Source organism: Pseudorca crassidens, chromosome 10 (assembly GCF_039906515.1).
Source record: "Pseudorca crassidens isolate mPseCra1 chromosome 10, mPseCra1.hap1, whole genome shotgun sequence".
NCBI lineage: Eukaryota > Metazoa > Chordata > Mammalia > Artiodactyla > Delphinidae > Pseudorca > Pseudorca crassidens.
Genome location: NC_090305.1, coordinates 73,284,116 through 73,299,320, shown reverse-complemented (window position 1 = coordinate 73,299,320; position 15,205 = coordinate 73,284,116). Strand labels below are relative to the sequence as shown.

At 42.3% G+C, this 15,205-nt stretch overlaps 1 protein-coding gene across 6 annotated transcripts in view; it reads right to left on the bottom strand.

Moving 5' to 3' along the window:
* The window catches only part of CACNA2D3 (calcium voltage-gated channel auxiliary subunit alpha2delta 3), a 785,949-nt gene that overhangs the window by 226,523 nt on the left and 544,221 nt on the right, over nucleotides 1-15,205 (bottom strand). For 4 of the 6 annotated variants that reach the window (XM_067754783.1, XM_067754785.1, XM_067754787.1 and 1 more), the window contains one exon: nucleotides 84-101. The exons of the other annotated variants lie outside the window; for them this stretch is intronic. In XM_067754783.1, coding sequence (XP_067610884.1) covers nucleotides 84-101 — 18 coding nt within the window. The remainder of the gene's footprint in view (nucleotides 1-83; nucleotides 102-15,205) is intronic. 6 annotated transcript variants of the gene reach the window in all.

The window sequence follows — 15,205 nt, the reverse complement described above, 5'->3', positions numbered from 1 at the left end:
CAGTGCCGAATGCACAAGACCATGGAGGCATGCACAATTCGTGAGTTCTGGGGATGACTGGAATGTGATGGAAAAGAGTTTACCTTTTGTGCCTGAGGGAGCTGAAAAATAAGGGGGAAAAAAGAAGAAAAAACAACCATTATATAAGAAGTTAAGATTAACTGTAAAACTTCATTTGGCTGTCATTGGCAAATGGAAAGACCAAAACGGGGAGAAAAAGAGGAAAATAAAAACTAAAGCAAAGTCACTTCCCCATATAAAGCTATGGTGCTGGAACTTCCCTGGTGGTCCAGTGGTAAAGAATCTACCTTACAATGCAAGGGACTCGGGTTTGATCCCTGGTAAGGGAACTAAGATCCCACATGCTGAGAGGCAACTAAGCCCGCGCGCCGCAACTACTGAGCTTGCGCACCTCAACTAGAACCCGCGTGCTGCAAACTACAGAGCCCATGTGCTCTGGAATCTGTGCTCCACAATTACAGAGCCCACGCGCCCTGGAGTCTGCACACCACAACTAGAGAAGAGAAAATCCAAACACCACAACTAGAGAGAAGTCCGTGCACCACAACGAAGAGCCTGCGCACAGCAACAAAAGATCCCACATGCCGAGAGAGGGGGAAGACAGCAGAAGAGTAAGACGCGGAGATCACCTTCCTCCCCACAGATACATCAGAAATACATCTATACGTGGAACAGCTCCTACAGAACACCTACTGAACGCTGGCAGAAGACCTCAGACCTCCCAAAACGCAAGAAACTCCCCCACGTACCTGGGTAGGGCAAAAGAAAAAAGAACAAACAGAGACAAAAGAATAGGGACAGGACCTACACCAGTGGGAGGGAGCCGTGAAGGAGGAACGGTTACCACACACTACAAGCCCCTTCGCGGGCGGAGACTGCGGGTGGCGGAGTGGGGGAGCTTCGGGGCCGCGGAGGAGAGCACACCCACAGGGGTGCGGAGAGCAAAGCGCAGAGATCCCCGCTCAGAGGATCTGTGCCGACCACCACTCACCAGCCCGAGAGGCTTGTCTGCTCACCCGCCGGGGCGGGCAGGGCTGGGAGCTGAGGCTCGGGCTTCGGTCGGAGCGCAGGGAGAGGACTGGCGGTGTGAACACAGCCTGAAGGGGCTAGTGCACCACGGCTAGCCGGGAGGGAGTCCGGGAAAAAGTCTGGACCTGCCGAAGAGGCAAGAGACTTTTTCTTCCCTCTTTGTTTCCTGGTGCGCGAGGAGAGGGGATTAACAGCGCTGCTTAAAGGAGTTCCAGAGACGGGCGCGAGCCGCGGCTAATAGCGCGGACCCCAGAGACAGGCATGAGACGCTAAAGCTGCTGCTGCCGCCACCAAGAAGCCTGTGTGCGAGCACAGGTCACTCTCCACACCCCCCTACCGGGGAGCCTGTGCAGCCCGCCACTGTCTGGGTCCCGGGATCCAGGGACAAATCCCCCGGGGAGAACACACGGTGCGCCTCAGGCTGGTGCAACGTCACGCTGGCCTCTGCTGCCGCAGGCTCGCCCCGCACTCCGTGCCCCACCTTCACCCCGGTCTGAGTGAGCCACACCCCCCGAAACAGCGGCTCCTTTAACCCCGTCCTGTCCGAGTGAAGAACAGACGCCCTCCGGCGACCTACACGCAGAGGTGGGGCCAAATACAAAGCTGAGCCCCTGGGAGCTGTGAGAACAAAGAAGAGAAAAGGAAATGTCTCCCAGCAGCCTCAGGAGCAGCGGATTAAATTTCCACAATCAACTTGATGTACCCTGTATCTGTGGAATACCTGAATGGACAACGAAATCATCCCAAATTGACGAGGTGGACTTTGAGAGCAAGATTTATGATTTTTTCCCCTTTTCCTCTTTTTGTGAGTGTGTTTGTGTATGCTTCTGTGTGAGATTTTATCTGTATAACTCTGCTTTCACCATTTGTCCTAGAATTCTATCCGTCCGTGTTTTTTTTTACACTTAAAATTTTTTTTTTCTTAATAATTATTTTTTTATTTTAATAACTTTCTTTTCTTCTCTCTCTCTTTCGCTCTCTCTCTTTCTCTCTTTCTTTCTTTCTACTTTTTCTCCCTTTTATTCTGAGCTGTGTGGATGAAAGGCTCTGGGTGTTACAGCCAGGAGTCAGTGCTGTGCCTCTAAGATGGGAGAGCCAACTTCAGGACACTGGTCCACAAGAGACCACCCAGCTCCACGTAATATCAAACAGCGAAAATCTCCCAGAGATCTCCATCTCAACACCAGCACCCAGCTTCACTCAACAACCAGCAAACTACAGTGCTGGACACCCTATGCCAAACAACTAGCAAGACAGGAACACAACCCCACCCATTAGCAAAGAGGCTGCCTAAAATCATAGTAAGTCCACAGACACCCCAAAACACACCACCAGACGTGGATCTGCCCACCAGAAAGACAAGATCCAGCTTCATTCACCAGAACACAGGCACTAGTCCCCTCCACCAGGAAGCCTACACAACCCACTGAACCAACTTTAGCCACTGGGGACAGACACCAAAAACAACAGGAACTATGAACCAGCAGCCTGCAAAAAGGAGACCCCAAACACAGTAAGATAAGCAAAATGAGAAAACAGAAAAACACACAGCAGATGAAGGAGAAAGATAAAAACCCACCAGAACTAACAAATGAAGAGGAAATAGGCAGTCTACCTGAAAAACAATTCAGAATAATGATAGTAAAGATGATCCAAAATCTTGGAAATAGAATAGACAAAATGCAAGAAACATTTAACAAGGACCTAGAAGAACTAAAGATGAAACAAGCAATGATGAACAACACAATAAATGAAATTCAAAATACTCTAGAAGGGATCAATAGCAGAATAACTGAGGCAGAGGAATGGATAAGTGACCTGGAAGATAAAATAGTGGAAATAACTGCTGCAGAGCAGAATAAAGAAAAAAGAATGAAAAGAACTGATGACAGTCTCAGAGACCTCTGGGAAAACATTAAACACACCAACATTCGAATTACAGGGGTTCCAGAAGAAGAAGAGAAAAAGAAAGGTACTGAGAAAATATTTGAAGAGATTATAGTTGAAAACTTCCCTAATATGCAAAAGGAAATAAGTTAATCAAGTCCAGGAATCGCAGAGAGTCCCATACAGGATAAATCCAAGGAGAAACACGCCAAGACACATATTAATCAAGCTGTCAAAAATTAAATACAAAGAAAACATATTAAAAGCAGCAAGGGAAAAACAAATAACACACAAGGGAATCCCCATAAGGTTAACAGCTGATCTTTCAGCAGGAACTCTGCAAGCCAAAAGGGACTGGCAGGACATATTTAAAGTGTTGAAGGAGAAAAACCTACAACCAAGATTACTCTACCCAGCAAGGATCTCATTCAGATTTGATGGAGAAATTGAAACCTTTACAGACAAGCAAAAGCTGAGAGAGTTCAGCACCACCAAACCAGCTTTACAACAAATGCTAAAGGATCTTCTCTAGGCAAGAAACACAAGAGAAGGAAAAGACCGACAATAATGAACCCAAAACAATTAAGAAAATGGGAATAGGAACATACATATCGATAATTACCTTAAATGTAAATGCATTAAATACTCCCACCAAAAGACACAGACTGGCTGAATGGATACAAAAACACGACCCATATATATGCTGTCTACAAGAGACCCACTTCAGACCTTGAGACACATACAGACTGAAAGTGAGGGATGGAAAAAGATATTCCATACAAATGGAAACCAAAAGAAAGCTGGAGTAGCAATTCTCGTATCAGACAAAACAGACTTTAAAATAAAGACTATTAGAAGAGACAAAGAAGGACACTACATAATGATCAAGGGATCGATCCAAGAAGAAGATATAACAATTGTAAATATTTATGCACCTAACATAGGAGCACCTCAATACATAAGGCAAATACTAACAGCCATAAAAGGGGAAATCGACAGTAACACATTCATAGTAAGGGATTTTAACACCCCACTTTCACCAATGGACAGATCATCCAACATGAAAATAAATAAGGAAACACAAGCTTTAAATGATACATTAAACAAGGTGGACTTAATTGATATTTATAGGACATTCCATCTAAAAACAACAGAATACACATTTTTCTCAAGTGCTTCTGGAACATTCTCCAGGATAGATCATATCTTGGGTCACAAATCAAGCCTTGGTAAATTTAAGAAAATTGAAATTCTATCAAGTATCTTTTCCGACCACAACGCTATAGGACTAGATATCAATTACAGGAAAAGATCTGTAAAAAATACAAACATATGGAGGCTAAACAATAGACTACTTAATAACGAAGTGATCACTGAAGAAATCAAAGAGGAAATCAAAAAATACCTAAAAACAAATGACAATGAGCACACGATGACTCAAAACCTATGGGATGCAGCGAAAGCAGTTCTAAGAGGAAAGTTTATAGCAATACAATCCTATCTTAAGAAACAGGAAACATCTCGAACAAACAACCTAACCTTGCACGTAAAGCATTTAGAGAAAGAAGAACAAAAAAACCCCAAAGTTAGCAGAAGGAAAGAAATCATAAAGGTCAGATCAGAAATAAATGAAAAAGAAATGAAGAAAACAATAGCAAAGATCAAGAAAAGTAAAAGCTGTTTCTTTGAGAAGATAAACAAAATTGATAAACCATTAGCCAGACTCATCAAGAAAAGAAGGGAGAAGACTCAAATCAATAGAATTAGAAATGAAAAAGGAGAAGTAACAACTGACACTGCAGAAATACAAAAGATCATGAGAGATTACTACCAGGAACTCTATGCCAATAAGATGGACAACCTGGAAGAAATGGACAAATTGTTAGAAACACACAACCTGCCAGGACTGAATCAGGAAGAAACAGAAAATATGTACAGACCAATCACAAGCACTGAAATTGAAACTGTGATTAAAAATCTTCCAACAAACAAAAGCCCAGGACCAGATGGCTTCACAGGCAAATTCTATCAAACATTTAGAGAAGAGCTAACACCTAACCTTCTTAAACTCTTCCAAAATATAGCAGAGGGAGGAACACTCCCAAACTCATTCTACGAGGCCACTGTCACCCTGATACCAAAACCAGACAAGGACGTCACAAAGAAAGAAAACTACAGGCCAATATCACTGATGAACATAGATGCAAAAATCCTCAACAAAATACTAGCAAACAGAATTCAACAGCACATTAAAAGGATCATACACCGTGATCAAGTGGGGTTTATTCCAGGAATGCAAGGATTCTTCAATATATGCAAATCAATCAATGTGATACACCATATTAACAAATTGAAGGAAAAAAACCATACGGTCTTCTCAGTAGATGCAGAGAAAACTTTCAGCAAAATTCAACACCCATTTATGATAAAAACCCTCCAGAAAGTAGGCATAGAGGGAACTTTCCTCAACATAATAAAGGCCATATATTACAAACCCACAGCCAACATCGTCCTCAATGGCAAAAAACTGAAAGCATTTCCACTAAAATCAGGAACAAGACAAGGTTGCCCACTCTCACCACTCTTATTCAACATAGTTTTGGAAGTTTTAGCCACAGCAATCAGAGAAGAAAAGGAAATAAAAGGAATCCAAATCAGAAAAGAAGAAGTAAAGCTGTCACTGTTTGCAGATGACATGATACTATACATAGAGAATCCTAAAGATGCTACCAGAAAACTACTAGAGCTAATCAATGAATTTGGTAAAGTAGCAGGATACAAAATTAATGCACAGAAATCTCTGGCATTCCTATACACTAATGATGAAAAATCTGAAAGTGAAATCAAGAAAACACTCTCATTTACCATTGCAACATAAAGAATAAAATATCGAGGAATAAACCTACCTAAGGAGACAAAAGACCTGTATGCAGAAAATTATAAGACACTGATGAAAGAAATTAAAGATGATACAAACAGTTGGAGAGATATACCATGTTCTTGGATTGGAAGAATCAACGTTGTGAAAATGACTCTACTACCCAAAGCAATCTACAGATTCAATGCAATCCCTATCAAACTACCACTGGCATTTTTCACAGAACTAGAACAAAAAATTTCACAATTTGTATGGAAACACAAAAGACCCCGAATAGCCAAAGGAATCCTGAGAACGAAAAACGGAGCTGGAGGCATCAGGCTCCCTGACTTCAGACTATTCTACAAAGCTACAGTAATCAAGACAGTATGGTACTGGCACAAAAGCAGAAAGATAGATCAATGGAACAGGATAGAGAGCCCAGAGATAAACCCACACACATATGGTCACCTTATCTTTGATAAAGGAGGCAGGAATGTACAGTGGAGAAAGGGCAGCCTCTTCAATAAGTGGTGCTGGGAAAACTGGACAGGTACATGTAAAAGTATGAGATTAGATCACCCCCTAACACCATACACAAAAATAAGCTCAAAATGGATTAAAGACCTAAATGTAAGGCCAGAAACTATCAAACTCTTAGAGGAAAACATAGGCAGAACACTCTATGACATAAGTCACAGCAAGATCTTTTTTGACCCACCTCCTAGAGAAATGGAAATAAAAACAAAAATAAACAAATGGGACCCAATGAAACTTCAAAGCTTTTGCACAGCAAAGGAAACCATAAATAAGACCAAAAGACAACCCTCAGAATGGGAGAAAATATTTGCAAATGAAGCAACTGACAAAGGATTAATCTCTAAAATTTTAAATTAAATCTCTAAATTAATCTCTAAAATTTACAAGCAGCTCATGCAGCTCAAAAACAAAAAAACAAACAACCCAATCCAAAAATGGGCAGAAGACCTAAATAGACATTTTCCAAAGAAGATATACAGACTGCCAACAAACACATGAAAGAATGTTCAACATCATTAACCATTAGGGAAATGCAAATCAAAACTACCATTAGATATCATCTCACACCAGTCAGAATGGCCATCATCAAAAAATCTAGAAACAATAAATGCTGGAGAGGGTGTGGAGAAAAGGGAACACTCTTGCACTGCTTGTAGAAATGTGAATTAGTACAGCCACTATGGAGAACAGTATGGAGGTTCCTTAAAAAACTACAAATAGAACTACCATATGACCCAGCAATCCCACTACTGGGCATATACCCTGAGAAAACCATAATTCAAAAAGAGTCATGTACCAAAATGTTCATTGCAGCTCTATTTACAATAGCCAGGAGATGGAAACAACCTAAGTGTCCATCATCGGATGAATGGATAAAGATGTGGCACATACATACAATGGAATATTACTCAGCCATAAAAAGAAACGAAATTGAGCTATTTGTAATTAGGTGGATGGACCTAGAATCTGTCATACAGGGTGAAGTAAGTCAGAAAGAGAAAGACAAATACCATATGCTAACACATATATATGGAATTTAAGAAAAAAAATGTCATGAAGAACCTAGGGGTAAGACAGGAATAAAGACACAGACCTACTAGAGAATGGACTTGAGGATATGGGGAGGGGGACGGGTAAGCTGTGATAAAGTGAGAGAGTGGCATGTACATATATACACTACCAAACGTAAAATAGATAGCTAGTGGGAAGCAGCCGCATAGCACAGGGAGATCAGCTCAGTGCTTTGTGACCACCTAGAGGGGTGGGATAGGGAGGGTGGGAATGAGGGAGATACAAGAAGGAAGAGATATGGGAACATACGTGTATGTATAACTGATTCACTTTGTTATAAAGCAGAAACTAACACACCATTGTAAAGCAATTATACTCCAATAAAGATGTTAAAAAAAAAAAAAAGATCCCACATGCCTAAACGAAGATCCCGTATGCCACAGCTAAGACACATGACAGCCAAAAATAAATAAATAAATAATAAATACATCTAAGAAAAAAAAAGTTATGGTGCTGATTATTCCACCTGCTATCTGAATCTGCTGAATCTTAGAGTCAACAGATAATCTGTGAGTTTGACAGTGTGTGTTTTGGGTAGTTCTGGACCTGCAACGCTGGACTTGAGGTTCTTCTGTCCAGTGGCCCAAAGCTCACAATATGAAGGCCGAGTTCTTTCTTCCTGTATGCCAACAGTTCCCCACTGCGGAGGACTGTCTGGAGACATGTGGGGCTGCCAAAACTGGGGGCAGTGGAAGGAGCGAAAGCTATTGGCCTCTAGCAGGTGGAGGCCAGGGAACCTGCTAAACATCTTACAATGCACAGGACAGCCCCCACTACCAATAATTATCCTGCCCATTTGTCAGCTGTGCCGAAGTTGAGAAACTGTACTGTACATAAAGGTAAGACCATTAGAAGAATGTTGTTTTTAAAGTCAATTTTTCTTGCTTTGTAGCACAGTAACTGTTCCCTTTATTGGTGGTTAAGGAAGCATGAACAAGGATTTATGCATTTGAAGTAAGGCTGATAGTCTAAGAACAACAGAAAGGCAGTCAGTCAATCCATAAAATAAGATATAATAGCTTTCCCAACGGCACAGGCAAGGAATTGAAATTATAGGTATGTGGAAAAAGACTGAATATTTATGAGATATATTTATCTATTTTTCTACATTGAGTCTATTAGGCTGCGGTTTAATGTCACGGTGTTTGTGACTGCCCATTACAGCGTGCAGGGTTTCGAAAAGCATTTTCTAATCTGGAATGGAAATAACATTATCCATATATTAAATACCAAATCTAAGAATTACATCATTTTCAAGACTTACTTTTCACAGAGACTAACATTTATTGAGTGTGAACTTGTCACTAGGTACTTTGTTAAGCCCTTTATTTGCATCACCCCACTAAATCACAACAACCCAATACTGGCTACTCTTATTATCCCCATTTTACAGATGAGAAATAAAATGGCATTTAGAGGTTATGTAATTATACGATGTCCCATAGACAATAAATTAGAGAGTGGGGTTTCCTGACTTTAGAACGTACAAATTCAATTCAACTCACACGTTAATAAAGGCCACAAACAGTTGGGAATTGTGATGACAAACTCTCTCTGTCTCTCTAGAGTTTATAACCCTGCAAGTGCCAGAAGATGCAAGATAAGTAAACGAGATATCCTATGGTCTTCATTTGAATTTTCTGCCTTTTCCATTCTTTTCTCCCTGTGAACAATGCTCTCTCTTCATAGACACTAAGACCGGGGCTTTCTTGAACCCATCGTAAGGCCCTGCTCTGTGGATGGAGCCCAACAAAGGGTAGAAGGGATAAACGCAAACCAACAAAGTGTCTTGGATCTCAGAGACTTCTCCAGAATGGTACAGAGAATGTCCACAAAGGGCAGACCCTAACCTCCCAACAATACATATCCAAGCTCTTTTATGCCGAAAGGTCTCCCAATTTAAGAAGACAGGAATGCAAGCATGTTTTTCTGATTCTTTGCTTCTACTTAAAGCTGCCACTATTAAAAAGGAAGCTCACATGTTTCTCTAGCACTTCTCAAGAGTGCAGAAATGTATCAAGAGGTGAGAAATTGAGCCTAAAATGAAGAATCACTTAAAGAAGGGTCTCTTACATATTAAACATCTTTTCACACAATGGAAAAGAAACCTTGGAGATGTGAACATTAATAGAATGATAAATGTATTTTTCCTTAGGAAAGCATTTGTGTTGAATCACAGCTTATGTCATGTGAAATGCATTGGGGAGCCATGAGAATTACAATTGTTTGATGAATTAAAATAAATACCAAATTTAAGTCCTGCACAAATTGTGGGACTTGACAGGCCTTTTAAAAAGGAGAGCTGCTCTCTCTCCTCTCCCTCCCTCCCTCCGTCTCTCTCTCTCTCTCTCTCTCTCAGTTTTAACTTGGTGGAGCAGGAAACACCTCTTTTTGACTCACCAGTTTAAGCACATGAGAAGAAATCCTGGGAAGGAAAATGAGAGACCAGGCCTTTGTGGTAATGTCTTCAGTGTAAGACTGCCCTCAAGTTCTCCACAAAACATATATTTTCCTCAAGAAATAACTCATGAGAACAAAGAGCAACTTTCCTACCAGAGCTTTGAAATAACATAAATTACAGCTTGCAATGCCCTATACTGGTTGCACCTCAGAATAAAACATAACAAATTAAGATGGGCTCACTGGCAGCCACAGACTCTACTGCTCGGGAGTAGGCTCTTCTGATGACACATGGTCGCCGAATATTCACAGTGTGTAGAGTCCTGAACTGGGAGCCAGACCAGCTGGACATTAGATCCACCCTGGCCTCTGGCTAGAGTCTTGAGGCATGTGCCTTCCAGCCTTTAGCCAGAGTGCTTATCCTTCAAAAAAGATGAGGGAGGGAGGGCTGGGGAATGGGCCAGTCCTTATATGGCAAGAAAGGTTAGCCTCAAGAGCCAAGTCTAACTGATTGGTAATAGATTTCTATAGGGTTGTGTTGAGAAGGATTCTGAAGTTATATCTGGGTTTTGTTGTAAAGAATATTATAACCAATTAGCAATGTCTGCTGTGGGCTCAAAATAAGGAGTGGCAAAACATATTTCTGGACACGATGATCTCTAAAGGTCTCAGTGTACTTTTTCTTTGTAGTTCTGAGCACATCTATAATTTGTATGTAAGTTAGTTTAATGTCTCTCCCCTGCTAGGTCACAAGCTCCATGAGGGCATGAGGGTACCTGCTCTGTATGCAAGTCTCTATTAAGTTCTCTATTTGTGACTGTGATATGGTGCTCACCTGGTTAAAGAAGGTAACTTATTACTAGGGTACACCTAGGGTAGATGCCAGGGAAAGACAACTGGGCTAACTGACTGCAGTCTACACCCCACCCCCCAAAAACAAAGATCATGTTGATAACCCAAGATAATGGCTTTCAAGAGAAAAAGAAATATCTCTGCCAGAAGGATGGATATGAAACTCAGATTTCAATATGCTTGGTACAGACTTCTGCAGATGTGCAGATTGTCTCACTGACCCATGGATGTGCATAAAACCAGCATGGGAACTTCCCATCATCACTCAGCCTGAGGCAAGACAACTTCTCTTTCTCAAAGACCTCTTCTTCTTCAAAGCCACCTTGTCAGGCATTGTCAACTGGGCTCCACCTCCCTGGGTCTGTTTCCTTACTTACTACATCAGGGTCTGCACAGGCAGCTTCAGATTCCTTCAGGCCAAATGCCCCCTGATTGTATGACCCTATATCCAACTATTCACATCCTCTAGTCACTTTTTAAAAGGAAGGATAAAGAAAGAAAGAAATTGTAGTACGTGATGGGCTTGTACATTCCTAGGGAAAATTCCAATGGTATAGAATACATTCATGGGACACTTCACATTCAAACCTGGAAAGACTGAGAATATGTCATCGAAGAGAGTGACAGAGATGAAGGGCACAGTAGTAACAGAAACAGCCACTCTTGAGTGACTGCTCTCAATAGACCAGGAACTTGACTAAGTGCTTTACCATCTTGAGCAGTTTTGGTCCTCAGAGCAGACCTCTGGATTATATATTAGTATCATCCTCAGTTTATGGATGAGGAAATAGAGACTATTTAAAATGGCTTCATGAAGAACCTAGGGGTAAGACAGGAATAAAGACACACACCTACTAGAGAATGGACTTGAGGATATGGGGAGGGGGAAGGGTAAGATGTGACAAAGCGAGAGAGAGGCATGGACATATATACACTACCAAACGTAAGGTAGATAGCTAGTGGGAAGCAGCCGCATAGCACAGGGAGATCAGCTCAGTGCTTTGTGACCACCTAGAGGGGTGGGATAGGGAGGGTGGGAATGAGGGAGATACAAGAAGGAAGAGATATGGGAACATATGTGTATGTATAACTGATTCACTTTGTTATAAAGCACCACTAACACACCACTGTAAAGCAATTATACTCCAATAAAGATGTAAAATAAATAAATTAAATAAATAAAAATAAATAAAATGGCTAAGAACCTTGCCAAGGTCACCCAGTCAGGAAATGCTGGAGCTGAAAGTCAAGTCAGAGTCACGTCTCTCTGCAGCCCTCACCTCTGCTTTAACTGTCAGGCTCAAGGTGCTGCTTCTCATGCAGACCAAGGGCGCGAGCACCAACCCAAGGTTTTGGGGGCTTCTCAGGCTATTCCATCCACGAGTCCCCCGATGAGGAAGGGGGAATGAGAAATACTGGCACCACCCCTTACAGAAGAGTCTGGATGGAGAATCTAGCCTACCATGCTTCTCAGCATGTAGTGTATGATGTATGGTGTAGCACAAATAGTTACCATCTTCTCCTGTCACAGACAAACTTGTTCTTCCCTCATCTTGGAATGCTCCCTCCTACCCTCCACCCTTGTCCAGCAAACACCTACTTCACTGGTCAGTTGTCACTGTCTTAACAAAGTCCTGTCTGACCTCTCATATCAAATGTCCTCATCACATGCCCTCATAATATCACCTATTGCCTATTCATAGCATAGTTACTGCTAGTAGCAGTAACTGCCATTCTGCCCTTTTTTGGTAACAGAAACCCACCTTTTAGCCAGGCTCAGCTAAACGACCCTATTAGAACTTGGTGTGGCTAAGTGATTCAGTTGTGGTCAATGAGATATCCATGGATGTCGTTTTTCCAGATAGTACCCTTGAAAGGACTCCTTCCATCCTGCTGGCAGGAAGGCAGATGTGATGGCTGGTGCTTTAGCAGTCATTCTGGACTATGAGGTTGTCTTGGATAGAAACCACATGCTGCGATGTTGATGACAGCAGTAATGACAGGCAGTTATAATAGCTATGACATACTATCCATCATTCTAAGTGCTTTACCTATATTAATTTATTGAAAACTCACAGAAACTTTATCAGGTAAGTTCTATTATTACCTCAATTTTCCATGAAACTACAAGGTCACATAGCCAGAGAGCAGCAAAGATAGTGTTTGAGAAGGGAGGCCAGTAAGAAGACTACTGAATAATCTGAATGAGAGATGAAAGAGATAGTGCTGGTAGTGGAGGTGGCAGGCACTGGTCTGACCCTAGATCTACTTGAGAGAAGAGATGATGGACTGGATGATAGATAATATGAGAGAAGGACACACATCAAGTCTGCGTCTAAGGCTTTTGGCCCAGGTAAATGCAAAAACAGAGCCTCTGTTTACTGAGAAGAAGACTATGGGAGAAGCATTTTTGAGAAGAAAAAAACAAAACACAGAGTTCAGTTTTGTCTAAAACGGACAATTTGAGCATGTCCCCTAGACTTGCAGGCAGAGGTGTAGGGTAGGCAGCTTGGTCACCGTGAGCATGCAGACAAGGTCACCCAGGGAGTGAGTACAGGGACTGAATCATGGGTAATTGTGGGGCACCAGTTAGAGGCCTGTGTGCTAAGGTGGGCCAGGGAAAAGAGCTGTGAGGAGCCACAGGGGAGGCGGAAGAGATCCGAGTGTGCTTTGAGTCCCTGATGGTAAGTAAAGGTGTTTCAAAAAGCAAGGGCTTCCCTGGTGGTGCAGTGGTTGAGAGTCCGCCTGCCGATGCAGGGGACATGGGTTCATGCCCTGGTCTGGGAAGATCCCACATGCCGCAGAGTGGCTGGGCCCATGAGCCTTGGCCGCTGAGCCTGTGGTCCGAAGCCTGTGCTCCACAACGGGAGAGGCCACAACAGTGAGAGGCCCGTGTACTGCAAAAAAAAAAAAAAAAAAAAAGCAAGACATTTTCTGCACCGAAGGGAATGTTTTTGTTTTAACTTCCCTCGTTTACTTCATTTCTATCTCAGAGTCCCATAGAGAGCCACAGGGGCAAGTGAGGGGACATCCATCACTCCAGCTCAACGAACTTCTGCAGTTGAGTAGACTCTTTTTCAAAAATAAAGCTCAATTAAAGTTATATTGATCAAAACAACACATTCACTATGAAATATGTAAAGACCAAATGGGACATAAAGTATTCTCCTGCCAACTGTATAAAACAAAACAAAACAAAAAAAGCCGGGTCTACATATGTTTATTCCATTTGTAAAACTGGCCCTTTGCCTTGGGCCTTATGAATGAGTGATAAATCCCTGTTTGCTGCAAAGGTTCCCTGTGTTCGTTTTTTTTTTTCTTTTTCTTTTTTCCTATGCATGTTTACATTTATAATCTTCCATTCTTCTTCATTAAGCAACGTGGATAAAGATTCCTACTCCTATATGTATCAGAGGACGTTCTGTTCATTGGTTCAAACTCCAAAACCTACACCAGGAGGAGAAGGCCTCTGATGAGCTAGGTGGTGGAGGTTCTGCCCACATCCATCCACTTCTGCCACCCCACACCAAGCCACCACTGCTGCTCGTCCATCTCCTCAGTTCCACTCCTCCCCCTGGTCCTTCCTCTATACTGCATCCAGAACAATCTAAAAGTATAAGCCTGGTGCTTTGCTGGCCCTGTTGTCCAAGCCTCGCCTGCCTCAAAGCCTTCATGTGGCTATTTCTTCTGACTGGCTGACGCTCTCCCACCATGTCAATTCCCTGACACCCCCCACGACCCCTGCCTCACTGATTCCTACCCATCTGTCAGATGTCAGCTCTGAAGGCACCTCCTCTGACAGCAGTTCCTATCTCAACCCCAAGTATCTTTCTATGACATCATCTTGTTTATTCCTGTCTTAACATTTATTGCATCCTGTAATCTTCTTGTTTATTTTTTTTACTACTTCTCCACATAAGAACTCAAGATCCATCTAGGGGCCACATGAATGAACAATTTATCCATTGCTGTATCACCAGGAACTAGACCTGTACTGTTCCTGGCCCTTGGTAAGAATTCACGGAGGAGTATTTGTTGGAGGAAGAGAGGGAGGGAACAAGGAAAGATAAAGGAAGGAAGGAAGGAAGGAAGGGAGGGAGGGAGGGAGGGAGGGAGGGAGGGAGAAAGGGAGGGAGGAAGGAGGGCCTTGGAGTTTAGTAGACCAGGTTTCCAATCCCACCTCTATCTCTTATGAGCTGTAAGGACTTAGGCAACAATATATCATCTCTGAGCTCTGGACTTCTCATCTGTAATATTATAGTAATAATACTATTTCATGGAATTAATGTAAGGATTAAATGAGATAAATACATGTTAAGCCCCTGTGAAAGCCACTGGCCCATAATGGCTGCTGTTTTTACCCCATGACCCTGTAACCTCTAGAGTTTTCAGGGGTGCCACAACCTGGTGTTGTGTGAGAAGTATACTAATAAGCAAGGGCCTCATGGTCCACAGATAAACCCACAGACCTAAGATCACAAACATTCTCAATGGGCCATCACTTCTTCACAGTGGGTTATGTGAAGAAGTGATAAGGCCTGAATAACG